This window comes from Chenopodium album, chromosome 7 (assembly GCF_948465745.1).
Source record: "Chenopodium album chromosome 7, dcCheAlbu1.1, whole genome shotgun sequence".
NCBI classification, from domain to species: domain Eukaryota; kingdom Viridiplantae; phylum Streptophyta; class Magnoliopsida; order Caryophyllales; family Amaranthaceae; genus Chenopodium; species Chenopodium album.
Genome location: NC_137840.1, coordinates 71,274,169 through 71,287,676, shown reverse-complemented (window position 1 = coordinate 71,287,676; position 13,508 = coordinate 71,274,169). Strand labels below are relative to the sequence as shown.

The window sequence follows — 13,508 nt, the reverse complement described above, 5'->3', positions numbered from 1 at the left end:
TATTATACTCTGTAATTAACCGATTTAGATAATAAAAAAAAGCATGAGAGAATAAATTAGTCAGTCTTAAGGTATAAGGAACCCATCAACGTTATAAATTATCCACTAATAAACCAATAAAAAGTCAATGCTTATTGGTTAAGATTATTTGACCAGATAACGCGCCAATTGTAATACAGGGAGTTACATAGTATGTTATATTGTTATGTTCACATTTTTGGTTTGCCAATTGTCAATTTTGGTTGTACTGTGGGTGTATGATTGATGACCAAACATTAATTAACATAAGATTTTTTTTCTAGATGATTGTTACAAAAATATCTAGCTCAAGTGGCCTATATATATCCTTAAGTTTCCTAGGAAAAAAAATCATCAATTGATACATAATTTCATTCAATAATAGTACACTTCTAGTTCTCATAAAAAAAAAAAAAAAAAAGTTTTCTTGATTTTGTGAGTTGATTAGAAAACAATGGCCGATGGCGAAGAGAAGAAGCACCACCACCTCTTCCACCGTCACAAGGAGGATGAGGAGCCTAAGGATCCCGAACAGGAGTTGAAGCATCACAAAAACCTTGGCCACATTAGCAAGGCTACTGCCCTCGCCGCTGGTGCTTATGCCTTGGTACATTTTTTTATACACGCAATTAATCTTTATTACGGGGTTTAATCTCGTACATGTACGTGGTAGATTGGGTTTAATTACGGGACTTAAGCTAGTTTATTTTTTCTATCTCAAATCTAAAAGTAATAATTGTATGTACAGCATGAGAAGCATATTAGTGAAATTGATCATATGAGTGATATAACATGGGAATTATCTTATGTGTATGTACAGCATGAGAAGCATAAGGCGAAGAAGGACCCGGAGAACGCTCACCACCACAAGACAGCAGAGGAGATCGCAGCCACGGTCGCGGTGGGAGCTGGTGGATTTGCATTCCATGAGCATCACAAGAAGAAGGAAGCCAAGGAAAAGATCAAAGAGGGTCACAGCGGCTATTAAACTTAATTAATGCTTTAATTTGTGTTATAATCTAGCTCTTATAAATAATTTGTTGTGAAGAAAGGGGTGAGGACTTTCTTAATTTGTTTCCTCACATTTGTAATTTGTGTCATGATTTTGCATCGATATGTAATTATAAAATAATCCAAAAAAAAAATCTTGTGCCTATTATATAGTCGTATATGTCTATTGAACGATTTTTATATTCGCATTGTATTTTAAAAATTAGACTTAAGGTGCATATACAAAAAATGGCTTATGCCATACCTTAGATCCTTGATTGATCTAATTCAAACTCGAAAACTTGATTTAGACTACAAAGCATGAAATATGTATATACCTAAGATCGCATCCATGGATTAAAAATGGTGGGTGAATGGGTGAATACAACCGTATATTTCTTTATTACCACTGTAATGAATATACAAAAATCTATGCTATAATAGGGATTGTTAAATTTTTCAACAACAAATCCTATGCATGTCTATATGACTAAATCCAATTAGATATTATCTCATCCAACTGCTAATTGTGGTCCATATTTCTGTCCAACTCAATATATCCTTTGGGATTTTGGCAATATGAACTTTATTTATTTATTTTTTAAAAAAAAAAATTATATAAATAAAAATACTCCACCTATGAAAAGGACATTTTATCAATTATTAATCGTTGGATTAGTAGTTTGGTACGAGTACAATTATAGGGACTTTTAGTTCGAACATTTTTGTAAGTTTTGTTGATCTGTGGCCTGTGGCTATCCATAATCTTAGTGAGCTTAGAAGCTTTTCATGATTGGGCTCAGACCATCAAAATAATACTTCCTCGGCCCAAACCATCGAAATAATACTTCCTCCATTTTTTTTTATTTGTAACAATTCTAATTTGATGTTTGCCAATGTGATTCTTTAATCAATTATATCTCACAAATCTAAAAAAAACAAACAAACAAACCCTAAATAGCCTAAATAGTTTATTAACCTCATTATCGTACTTTGTACTGCATTTATTTTATGTTGAAGTATAAACTTTCCAAACAATATGCTGTATCTTTTTTTCTTCTTCTTTTTTTTTTTTTTTTTTTTTTTTTTTTTTTGGCAAATGAGGAATACACCAAAGAAATAAAAAAGCAAAATAAACAAACAAATAATCTATTAGGGAGGTACAAAGCGTGGGAGCGCCACACCTTGAATGTCCTCACTAAGAATCCTACAAAGCTCCAATGGAGCTCTACCTAGAATGAGAAGATTATCCGATTGAGCCACACCACGATTAGCTAGCCAGTCGGCGACACGATTTCCTTCACGGAACACATGAACCACCGTGACCTCCCAATCATCCTTATTAAGTAAATTGTGGCAATGATTAAACAGGTGAGCACACTCACCGCTTCCTCGTGCTTCATCTTTTAAGGCTTGGACACTGGCTTGGTTGTCTAATTGTACTTGGAGTTTGCGTACTTGTAGATTCCTTGCTAGCTCTAGACCACACACTAGTGCCATAACTTCCGCTCTGAATGCATTGCATCGGCCATAATTTGCAGTAAAACCAGAGATGAATTTGCCGTCACTATTGCGGATGATGGCACCCCCACCAGCTGCACCAGGTGCCCCTTTAGCGGCTCCATCAGTATTTAAAGCAAATCAGCCTTGATTAGGCAGGAGGATTAAACATTTGATAAGGTTAAAAGATTACTCTTTTTATAATCATATAATTTTGAAATGAAATTCATAAAATAAACTCTCTCTGGATGCGGCCCAGACCCATATTTAGCATCTTCATTTTCTCACTTAGTCACTTCTCCTTTGTATATTTGCAACTCCAAATTAAGATGACAGGTAGTGGGAGATTTTCTACCTTTTTAATAGTGAATTGCTAAATACCGCCAACGTTTTTTTATCAAACCGCCAACAAAAGTAATGAAGAGACAAGATTACCCTTATTATCCCAATTTTGCTCTCTCTCTCCTAAGTCCATCAAGATTCAACACTCAAATTCAACCATCAACCACCATAAAAATTAGAGCAACCACCACTGCCACAACCCACACCACCGCCACCTCCCACAAGTCCACGACCAGCACCCACCATCAAGGTCCACAACCACAAAGAGGTATTGTCTTATATTTTTTATATTGCCCAACAGAAGCAGTCAACATCCATCAATAAAACGACGACCCACCACCTTCCTTCGTCGGCAGGAAGGTGGTGTTTTTTTAAATCCGGCGCGCAAAACCGATCAACCGGCATGGTAATCGGCGTTCAAAACCGGTTACCGTACCGGTTGACTAGTTTTGGACGCCGGTAACCGTGGTCAACCGGAGGCCAAAACCGGTCAACCTACACGGTAACCGGTTTTGGACGCCGGTTACCGGCGATGTCCACCAGTTTTGACTGCCGATTGATGACGCCGGAATAATAAAAAAAAAAGTATCCCCTTTCCCACCATCACATCAATACATTCACCATCGTATTCGCGGTCGTCGCTGTCTTGTACTCGCCAACCCCTTCACTGTCACAAAACTTTAACCACCGTCGCCGCCTCCCTACATTGTTGTGATGCCGCTGTCCTTCACCTCTGCCCAATGTGGTTGTGTGGGTAGTTGGTGACAGTAATGTTGGTCGTGGATGGTCAAAAAAAAAAAAAAGAAATAGTAAGGGTACTATTGTCTCTTTATATCAAATGTTGGCGGTTTTGATAAAAAATATTGGCGGTATTTAACACACTTTTAATAATAACCTTTATTAAAGGCAATAATAATCGCAAAAGATGACATTATGAATTTATGGTGTGCAATCGTGCATGAGCATGAAGCATTTTAGCGAAGTAACGTTACAATTACGGAGTTGTGTATTAACTTACCCCTTATCACAAACTCACACGTTAACCTCGGAAAGGCAATAATTTGACTTATCTATGTTGCGGCATTGGCTCGTCACGCTAATATAATTATTATACATGGATCTTTCATTCAGGCATTCTTTCCTACTGTTAAGTGGATTGGATTATAATACACATACAAACAGAGGAGGTATATACCGCTATACGGTATTAGGACTAATTTTTTCTCATTTGGAAGATTATTGTTTATTTAGGGTCTGATCCTATTTACTGAACTAAACTGAATTGAATTGAACTGAACTGAACTGAACTGATTGGAGCTGAACTAAACTGAACTGAATTGAACTGATTGGAGCTGAATTGAACTGAGGTGAAATGAATATTTTATGAGAGAGGGAAATTAGGAACAGAACTGAACAGAACTGAACTGATTGGAGCTAAACAAAATTGAACTGAACTGAAATTAAATAAATGAGTAAACTTAAACCTTGGGTTGAGATGTACGGGTGTCCAAGTGTTTATAAAAAGTATCATCATTTTTTAAGATGCATCACTTATCTTATTTGAATTGTATTTTTTGTAATATATATATATATAATTGATTTATTAAGGTGATAGTCTTATATTTTCTGATAACAAACTTTGTTTTTGTGGCATAGAATTGACATAGGAAAAAGTTCAACCAGTTTAAAGTAATTTATGGTCCAAACTTTTTCTCATAAGTTACAACCCTATATATACACACACAAACGCACGTAATACTACCACGATTACAATCTAAAACAAATTATATCACCAAGAAAAAGAAAAATGAAAGCATGGGGGTTAATTTTGCTAGTTTTTCTGCTAAATATCCAAGAAAAACCAGTAAAAGCAGAGGATGGATTCATCAGAACAAAAGGGGTACAATTTTGGTTAAATGGGAACCCATTTTACTCAAATGGATTCAATGCATATTGGTTAATGTATGAGGGTTCTGATCCTTCTCAAAGACACAAAGTTTCAGGTGTTTTTCAAGAAGCTTCAAATCATGGCCTCTCTATTGTTAGAACTTGGGCTTTTAGCGACGCCGGTTATCGACCGCTTCAATACTCCCCTGGTTCTTACAATCAACAAATGTTCCAGGTAAATTCGTCTTTTCTTCATTTTGTAATTTTTGTTACAGAATATTTTTATGTTATTACCTCCGTTAACTTTTAGTTGTAACAAAAAGGGTTTTATTTTGTGAGACAGTAAAATATTCCTTTGTTGCAGCTAAAAATTAACGAAGGTGGTAATTTTTTTGGGTTTTTTGTGTTCTGATTATAAGTAAATTGTGGTTTTTATTGGGTGTTTATGAAGGGTTTAGATTTTGTGTTGGCTGAAGCAAAGAAGTATGGGATAAAGGTGGTGTTAAGCTTGGTGAACAATTATGATGAATATGGAGGGAAGAAACAGTATGTGGAGTGGGCTAAGAGCAAAGGACAGTCTTTGTCATCTAAGGATGACTTCTTCACTAATCATGTTGTTAAGGGATTCTACAAAAATCATATTAAGGTAATCATCTCGACGCCGGAACATCTACTATATCATCTATACATTGTTCTATGTCACCAGTCTTACGTAGTATAGAATGTCTAGAAAAAGATGTCACCTTCTTAATGGTTTACAAATTTTTCAATGTCATTACTCGAGTTATAAGTAGTTGGGAGAGTAGTAGTTTTAAATCGAGAACCAGGTCAATGTCAATTAGCTTATTTGGGTTAAGTGTGCGAGTTTGGTTAATTCCTTTTATGGATGTCAAAGCAATTATTATGGTCAGCAAATTAGCATTTGTAGCTATACATATAGTGCTTAATAAGGGAGTTGGGACCATAAAATTAATTATGTGATTATAATTAGTAAATTATGATTTGAAAATTACTGTACAGACTGTATTAACAAGAGTAAATAGCATTACTGGAGTTGCTTACAAAGATGATACAACAATTATGGCTTGGGAGCTTATGAATGAGCCAAGATGTCCTTCTGATCCTTCTGGAAAAGTACTTCAGGTTAGTTCAACCTCTCCCTACTTAACTATGACTACTTTAAATTACTACTTTTTAAAAATTTTGACTCTCTTTTTATTGTTAACTTACATTGTACTAGTAGCATTTATTTTGATGTTTGATGTAAAGGATCTCATCGAATTTCCGTTGTTAGAATTTATCTGAACTTATCGACTTTAATAATGTGTCTAAACTTATTGGTTCCTCATAATCAATGTGTTTTCGTATTCATAGAAGAAAGATGAAATCCGCACATGTTGTGGTAAAAATAGCCAAATCAAAGAGTATAATGTCATAGTCATATAATCACATGCATAGTTGCAACCAACCAACATATTTGTTGATAGTATTAAGGCTTTTTAAGTTGGGCACGGAATCTATGATCCTCCAACCATACAAAGAAAGGTTGACATAATGAAGGTGATGTTACATACTTACATTATTAAGTTGTAACGTAAAAGAGTGACTACATTGCATTCCTTTTGCCACATTATATAGTGGGTGCATATATTATGCCAAATTCATGTTGATACTGATGCACCTTTTCTTATGAAAGACAGTAAGTAGACATCGTCACATCGATCATCGATCGATCTCATTTTTCCGCAAATATTTGTTAACCCGTAAGTTTAGGGCGGACAACATTCATTATTAATTAAGCATAATAGAGAAAATAAATGTCGCATTATTATATTTATGAGGGTTTTCTCTCTTTTTCATGAGTTGTCAACGTTAAATATTAATGGATGTCTTTCTCTCCTCCTTGAATTCTCCCTTTCGCACTCACTCCACATTGTGACCTAGTGATATTGAGTGTTTTGGACATACCAATGTGGCAATGGTGGCTTTTAGGAGGAGATGGTGGTGAAGGAATTGATTATGGCAATTGGCAGCACCAACGACAATGGTACGAGTATTGGTCGAACATGCAATGAATCTACTGGTGTGAATGTGGGTGGCAGTGGTCAAAAACACTGGTGATATGGTAATCGAAGGTGTTGTCGTGGACTCGTGGTATATAGGGTGGTCGTGTGGTTGTGCCTATAAGGCTATAACTACTCATATAGAGATGGTAATAGTTCAGACCAAGTCAATTTCAGTTTGGTTCATCTACACTAGGAACCAAATACATTCATGAACAAGAATCAAAAGATGCTCCTATAGTTAACTTCTTTCCTAACCTGTATGCCGACCTTATAAGCCATACAAAAACATACAACATACTTAGACAAAGAACAAAGAACAAAATACATAGATATTGGTGAAGATAATTCTGAACTTCTGATATTAGCTCAGTCATTTTTAACTGTACTCTGAAGTAGTCTTTTTCCTGTTTTCAGGATTGGATCAGTGAGATGGCTTCCTATCTAAAATCAATAGATGCAAACCATCTTCTTGAAGTTGGACTAGAGGGTTTCTATGGAGATGACAAGAAGCAATACAATCCAAACACCGGCAAAGAAGGAACAAACTTCATTGCTAATAATCAGGTTCCTGGTGTGGATTTTGCTACTGTCCATTCATACCCGGATCAATGGTAAGATAACTGATGTACGTAGAAGTCGCCCTTAATATTCACCTTATAACATATCCTATAAAATGTCGGGCTTGTCTAATATATCACCCGAAACTTGCCATTTAAGATTTTTTCTTCACTCTGTAGTACTCAACAATGTCAGTATCAGGCAAGTAGGATCCCCAATTTACCATGGACTCTAACTTTTCTCGGATTCCAAAAGTAACTTAACTTGCCACACTTTACTACAGGCTCAATGGTTCTACTGGTGGAGCACAACTCTCCTTCCACCAGCAGTGGGTGCAGCAACATATTATGGACTCACTAAACATCCTTAAGAAGCCAGTCATATTAGCAGAGTTTGGTAAATCATATAAAGTCTCAGGCTACACCCCATCTGACAGGAACCAACTCTACAATATCACCTACGCTTCCATCTATTCATCGGCCAGCAGAGGTGGACCTGCAGCTGGTGGGTTATTCTGGCATCTCTTAACTAAGGGAATGGATAATTTCCGAGATGGGTATGAAATAGTGTTCGAAGAAGAATCATACATAGCAGGTATAATTTCTGAACAATCACAGAAACTTTCTGGGCTAAGGAAGAAGTATGCTTAGCTCAGAGATACCGAGAAGAACAAATACTAGAATTAGTGGATGTACACAATTTTAAAACCCTTTGCTGCAATTTCGGTATTTTATTAGCCTCTTATACCATGATTATCTAAGTTTATATACACATGAGGTAAGCTCGTGGTTTATGTTACATGGAAAGGAAAGCCTGCAAAATTTATTTCTTTCCATAAAGTTAACCAAACTAAATCTAAATCACCAAACCATCCCTTATAGTTGCATTCTTCAAAATGATGGTGATGCCTGACCTGATATAGAAGCCTTCGTTTGATCTATCTGCTTCTTCAACACCCTGCCAGATATTGACGAAAGAGTAATATATAACATGAGTACCATAATATCTTCAACATATTCAAATCTAATGTAAAATGGTTGGACTTACATCTGTGTTTGCGATAACCACATCTTTTCCAATTTTTGCATTCTTGTCAATTATGCAGTTTCTAAACACACAGAGTAGATTGGTAGTCAAAAAAGATAAACTTCAATTACACATCTTAACAAGTATTGACACCGAAATTCCTTAAAGCTTCCTCCTCTTCCTGCACTCACTCTTAACAATATTAAGTCATACTTTGTATATCCTTGACATTAAGAGGTTGAAACAGACCGGACAGTGTAAACTATTTCCAATAGAGTGAGTATATTACTAAAGTTTTTGTTAGTAGTGAATGGTGTCATGTTTATGGTAGTGAGTGCAATCGAATCCCAGTTGATTAGCAGTATTATGTTCAGAAAATACAAGTTCATCTTGATGATAAACAAAATTTGTTTATCTAATGGCATTTTGGTAAATAAATCAACAAAAAATCTCAGTCAGCATGGCATTTTCGTCCAGTCAACATTTGTGGGACCCGCATATTAATAAAAGTTGTTCACTTATTTACAAAAATGTCATGATGACTGGGATGAATTGTTGATATATTTACGAAAATGCCATTAGATAAACAAATTTTGTTTATCATGAAGATGAATGGGGCTCCCTCATGTTCAGTTGTAGACTTGTAGTTACATATACACGACTTGAATTTTAGAGGCATTTACACAAAGTGATGTAGATATTATTCAAAATGAGGCCTCGATAGTGGTTGATACCAACAAAAAGATAATATGATAACCACATCCATCAAATAACTATATTCGACACAGTAAGCTGCAAGGAATCAGTATGTGAGGGAGGGGCACATTAGTCATAGCCTATTAGTAGTGTCTTGAGGAATAAGTTAGAGTTAATTGTGAGACTTTTTCTATAAATAGACCTCATTAGGAGGAATAATCATCATGTTGAATATTGTTGAGGTTATGTCATTGGGAGAGAGTGAGCCTCTCGAAAGCTCATATTAGGAGAGAATCCACCTCTCAAAAGTGGAATTATCCTTCTATTAGTGTAATTCGCCTATTATCAATATAGTCATCATTGTTCTTCCCTAATTTCTTCCATATTTAGAGCTGTAATCTGGTTAGAAACCATGCTAATTCCTAGCATAAGCATGACACAAATAAGACAAGATCAAGTTGGAAGAGGAAGGGTAAGAGGAGAAAAAATAAAATTGAGTGTTACCTTATTTTGGTGTTCTGTCCAACACCAATAGGAACTTTTCCTTCAGCAAGTAAAGAAGCAATTTCGGATTCAGTTTGGTAGTAATCTGCACCCATCATCATGGTTTTCTAGAAACCAAAAACAGGCACTAATTAAATGATTGATAATGTAAAACATAGTGACTCGTAATCTACTTAAGCGACTGTATTCAAGTTTAATAGAAGAAAATATAATCAACTCACCTTAAACTCAACGCCAGATTCTAATCTTGATCGAATCCCAACAATGGAATTTTGTACGCTACACTCCCGTAGAAAACAACCATGGGAGATTATGGAATCAACAATCTATTATAGAAAAAAGACAATTAGTAATTTAGTATTGCGAAATTAAAGCAAAGAATAAATCAGAAGATATTGTAGTCTATAGAAATTATACCTTGGACTTCTCAACTTTGGTAGGAGGCAGAAATCTAGCAGAGGTATAGAAAGGTGTCTTCGGGTCGTAGAATTGGAACTTAGGAGGCTACAAGTAGAAAAATTAACATGTTTAGTAACTAATTTGGTAAAGTTTCGAAAAAAGAAAAAAAATATATATTTAGATTTACAAGTATAAACAAACATATCTAGCTTAGCTTGCATAAAAATTATTTGGCAAAATAGAAATAACAAATTCTTACTCAAATGAAAGAAATGTCAACCTGTTTAGTAAGAGCCAAATTGGCATCAAAGAAAGATTTTATTGTTCCAATATCTTCCCAATAATCGTTAAATAAATAAGCCTGCAAAACAGAAGCAATACTAAAATTAGTATTAGTATCAAATAAATAAACATATGTTTGAACATTAATCCGAGTTCATATAGAAAAAATAAATAAATAAAATTAAGGAACCAAATTCCATTCACCTGAACATTGTACTCGCCTACTGCAGAGGGAATAATTTCAGAACCGAAATCATTGCTTGAAGGGTATTTCCTATTTAGAAGCTCCATAAGAACATCCGTTCGAAACACATACACACCCATCGATGCAATATATGGGTTTGACTTGGCTTCAAGGTCTGATAGGCCAAGAATACTGGTATCTACTTGCTACCACAAATAAAAAAACTACCATCATTAATGAGAAATTCTGAAAACATTTCTTCCTACAATTTATTACTTTAGGAATTCTGAAAAAATATTTCCACTTTTAACAGAAATATGATTGTCTTCTTAGCGTAAATACGGTTGGATTAGCATAGTCTAAAAACTCTATACTCAATTTGATACAATATGTGTGTAGCTGTATGCATGTATGGCTGTATGTATTCTAGTTAAAATTCATAACTACACCAAAAGGATGAATCCACTTGTTACAATGTTTTCATTCCTGTTTATATATTTCTTATACTTAGTATTAATTACATAAAGAAGATTATGGATTTCATAACTACACCAAAAGGATGAATCCACTTGTAACAATGTTTTCATTCCTGTTTATATATTTCTTATACTAAGTATTAATTACATAAAGAAGATTATGGATTTATGGTCAATGATTATACAACTAATATAAAAGGCTTTTTTTTTTTTTTTTTAAATACTAACATTAGCTGGTCCGAACACAAGGAGTAACTAATAACATTATGCTAAGTATAACGATAAGGTAAATAAAGGGTATACCATTGCCTTTAGATCAGACCCTTTGGGTTTTTCTGCAAATTGGACAATCCGTCCAGTGTGGTCAATTTTCATCAACCCAAAATCTGATGCACGACTGAAAATAGACCAACTTACAAATTAAAACCAAAAATTTGAAATACCTTATTATACATAATTAAGATAAGAATATCAAATTTATCATTTTTCACCGAACATGAAAACTAAATGTGTACCTATCATCCATGGGTAAACAAGAAACTGTAATGTCAGCATTGGTGTCGATGTGTTTCTGGTTCATTAACAAAAAATAAAATGAATTACGAAAAAAAATTATAAAAAAATGGTGTCGGATGGTATATGAGATAAAATGAAAATGATACCTGCACAAAACTCATGTAATCCATTCGGTAAAGATGATCACCAGATAAAATAATTATGTGCTTGATATCTTTGGACTTAGAATCCTACATAAACAATCACAAAACTCTAGTATTATAATCAATGTTAAAAATACTCACAAAAAAAAATTCAAATAACATATTTAATTACCTCAAATAATCCTAATTGTCTCACTGCATCAGCAGTGCCTTGAAACCATCTCTTCCCTTCTTCTCCAGGTGTTTGAGTGGCAGCAAAAACCTATTATCATTATATTAAAAACAATTTCATTGACAAATTTATTCCTAATTAATTTCACAAATCATTACTGTTAGTCTGTCACACCCTTCATTATCAAAATTACATTATACATTTATATTACCTCCACAAAACCATCACCAAAATTCACACCATCCCCAAAATTGTACGTCCGAGCAAGATGGCGATTAAGGGAGAATGAATTGAACTGAGTAAGGATGAAAATCTTTCGAATGCCACTATTGATGCAGTTGCTCATAGGAACATCAATGAGCCTGTAACACCCTCCAATTGGTACCTGTATACCATTTCACCAACATAAGTCCACCAATTCATGTACACTCACACATTACCATGTTTATTTTGATGAGTGTTTTGAATATTTATACACGAATGCACCCAGGGTTAGTTTTTGCACCCGAGTGTATATAACAATCTACCAACATTTGATTTGAATATTGTAACAAAAGGTCTAAAAATTGAGCAAAGTTTTAAACTTTACTATAAACTACAAGATCATACCGCAGGCTTAGCTCTCCTGCCAGTAAGAGGAAAGAGGCGAGTCCCAGCACCTCCACCTAGTATAATAGCAGCTACATCTTTAGGGTCTGCTTTTGGACTTTCATAAAAAGTTGGCTCAAATTTCTGTACCAAAAAAAAATATAGCCCATTTTTACAATTATAGAAATCAAACAAAACCATATATATATTCAAAAAAAAAAAAATTCAAAAATTAAGAATCGACCCAAAAAAATCTTACCAATTCTTTAACACTTTGATTAAAATCAGAAGTAAGAACAGAGAAAGCAACCCCACGTTTAACGACCCTTTTACCCCTGTTATCAGTTCTTAAATTCCTGGAAAACAGAGCTTTCAGATCTCTATTCCTTAGATTTTGACTGATTCTTTCTCCGAAAAACCGTTTCATTCCAGCTTCTGATAAATGGGCAATATTAGGGTTCATCACTGCTGCTACACTTGACTCCATTGCTTCTCTCTAAAATCTGAATCATTTTAAAAAAAAAAAAAAAAATCAAAATCATACCAAAAAAAAAACTCTTTTTGTAGTGAATCTAACAAATATTAATTAAATAATAAAGAATTAGACTGAAAAGGCATAAACAGATCCTACCAACTTTTAAACATTAAAATTAATACCCAAATCATGAATCAATCATTTGGCAATTAAAAAAATACCCAGATCAGAAAAGTAACATGGAATAAAAAATAAATCATACCCAGAAAAAATTGATCCCAAATTATAATGGGAATCAGAATCAAAGCATAGGAATCTAGCAAGAACAGAGAGAGAAAATTGGCAGAGGAGATGTAATGTATAACAGAATAAAGTTAGGGAGTTTATAAAAATGGAAAATGAAGGAGAAGACAGACAAATTGGCTAAATGAGTGGGAAGTGAGAGGTACTTGAAGAGTGTGATCAATGATAATTTTTTCTGAATTTGGGTACCGCTTAACATTCCACATTTTATGTGTTGTGAATCTGTGATGTGATGTACGGAGTAATGTGGTTTTTTTTTTATTATTTAAAAAAAACATATTTTTTATGTTTTTTGGGAAAAATTTCAATTTCACCTTCCGTTGTCAAATGAATGCAAAACATTTGTTACTCTTGTTAATCTTGTTCGAATAATATGGAAGATA

The 13,508-nt window shown here is 34.3% G+C and overlaps 3 protein-coding genes across 4 annotated transcripts; 2 read left to right on the top strand and 1 right to left on the bottom strand.

Annotated features, from left to right (window-relative positions):
- Positions 1-404: 404 nt before the first annotated feature.
- LOC145638346 (abscisic stress-ripening protein 3-like) lies at positions 405-1,177 on the top strand. Its single transcript, XM_081689316.1, has 2 exons — positions 405-625; positions 839-1,177. Exons 1-2 carry the CDS (start codon positions 473-475, stop codon positions 1,004-1,006), a joined length of 321 nt encoding a protein of 106 aa, XP_081545442.1. The 5' UTR covers positions 405-472; the 3' UTR covers positions 1,007-1,177.
- A 3,394-nt stretch (positions 1,178-4,571) lies between these two features.
- Positions 4,572-8,121, top strand: LOC145639405 (mannan endo-1,4-beta-mannosidase 7-like). The gene is made up of 5 exons (XM_081690643.1): positions 4,572-4,972; positions 5,189-5,383; positions 5,758-5,880; positions 7,218-7,414; positions 7,645-8,121. The coding sequence occupies exons 1-5, from the start codon at positions 4,658-4,660 to the stop codon at positions 8,009-8,011; spliced, it is 1,197 nt and encodes a 398-aa protein (XP_081546769.1). The 5' UTR covers positions 4,572-4,657; the 3' UTR covers positions 8,012-8,121.
- Positions 8,072-13,311, bottom strand: LOC145639404 (glucose-1-phosphate adenylyltransferase large subunit, chloroplastic/amyloplastic). Of its 2 annotated transcripts, none has more exons than XM_081690641.1 (15): positions 13,085-13,311; positions 12,607-12,850; positions 12,369-12,491; positions 11,971-12,144; positions 11,760-11,849; positions 11,591-11,674; positions 11,444-11,499; positions 11,232-11,325; positions 10,473-10,658; positions 10,267-10,347; positions 10,005-10,091; positions 9,809-9,913; positions 9,588-9,694; positions 8,409-8,469; positions 8,072-8,318 (listed from the first exon to the last, which is right to left on the bottom strand). In XM_081690641.1, exons 2-15 carry the CDS (start codon positions 12,832-12,834, stop codon positions 8,217-8,219), a joined length of 1,578 nt encoding a protein of 525 aa, XP_081546767.1. In that variant the 5' UTR covers positions 12,835-12,850; positions 13,085-13,311; the 3' UTR covers positions 8,072-8,216. The 2 variants fall into 2 exon arrangements, with proteins under 2 accessions (XP_081546767.1, XP_081546768.1); XM_081690642.1 differs by having other exon boundaries at positions 12,607-12,841.
- Between the last annotated feature and the right edge of the window lie 197 nt (positions 13,312-13,508).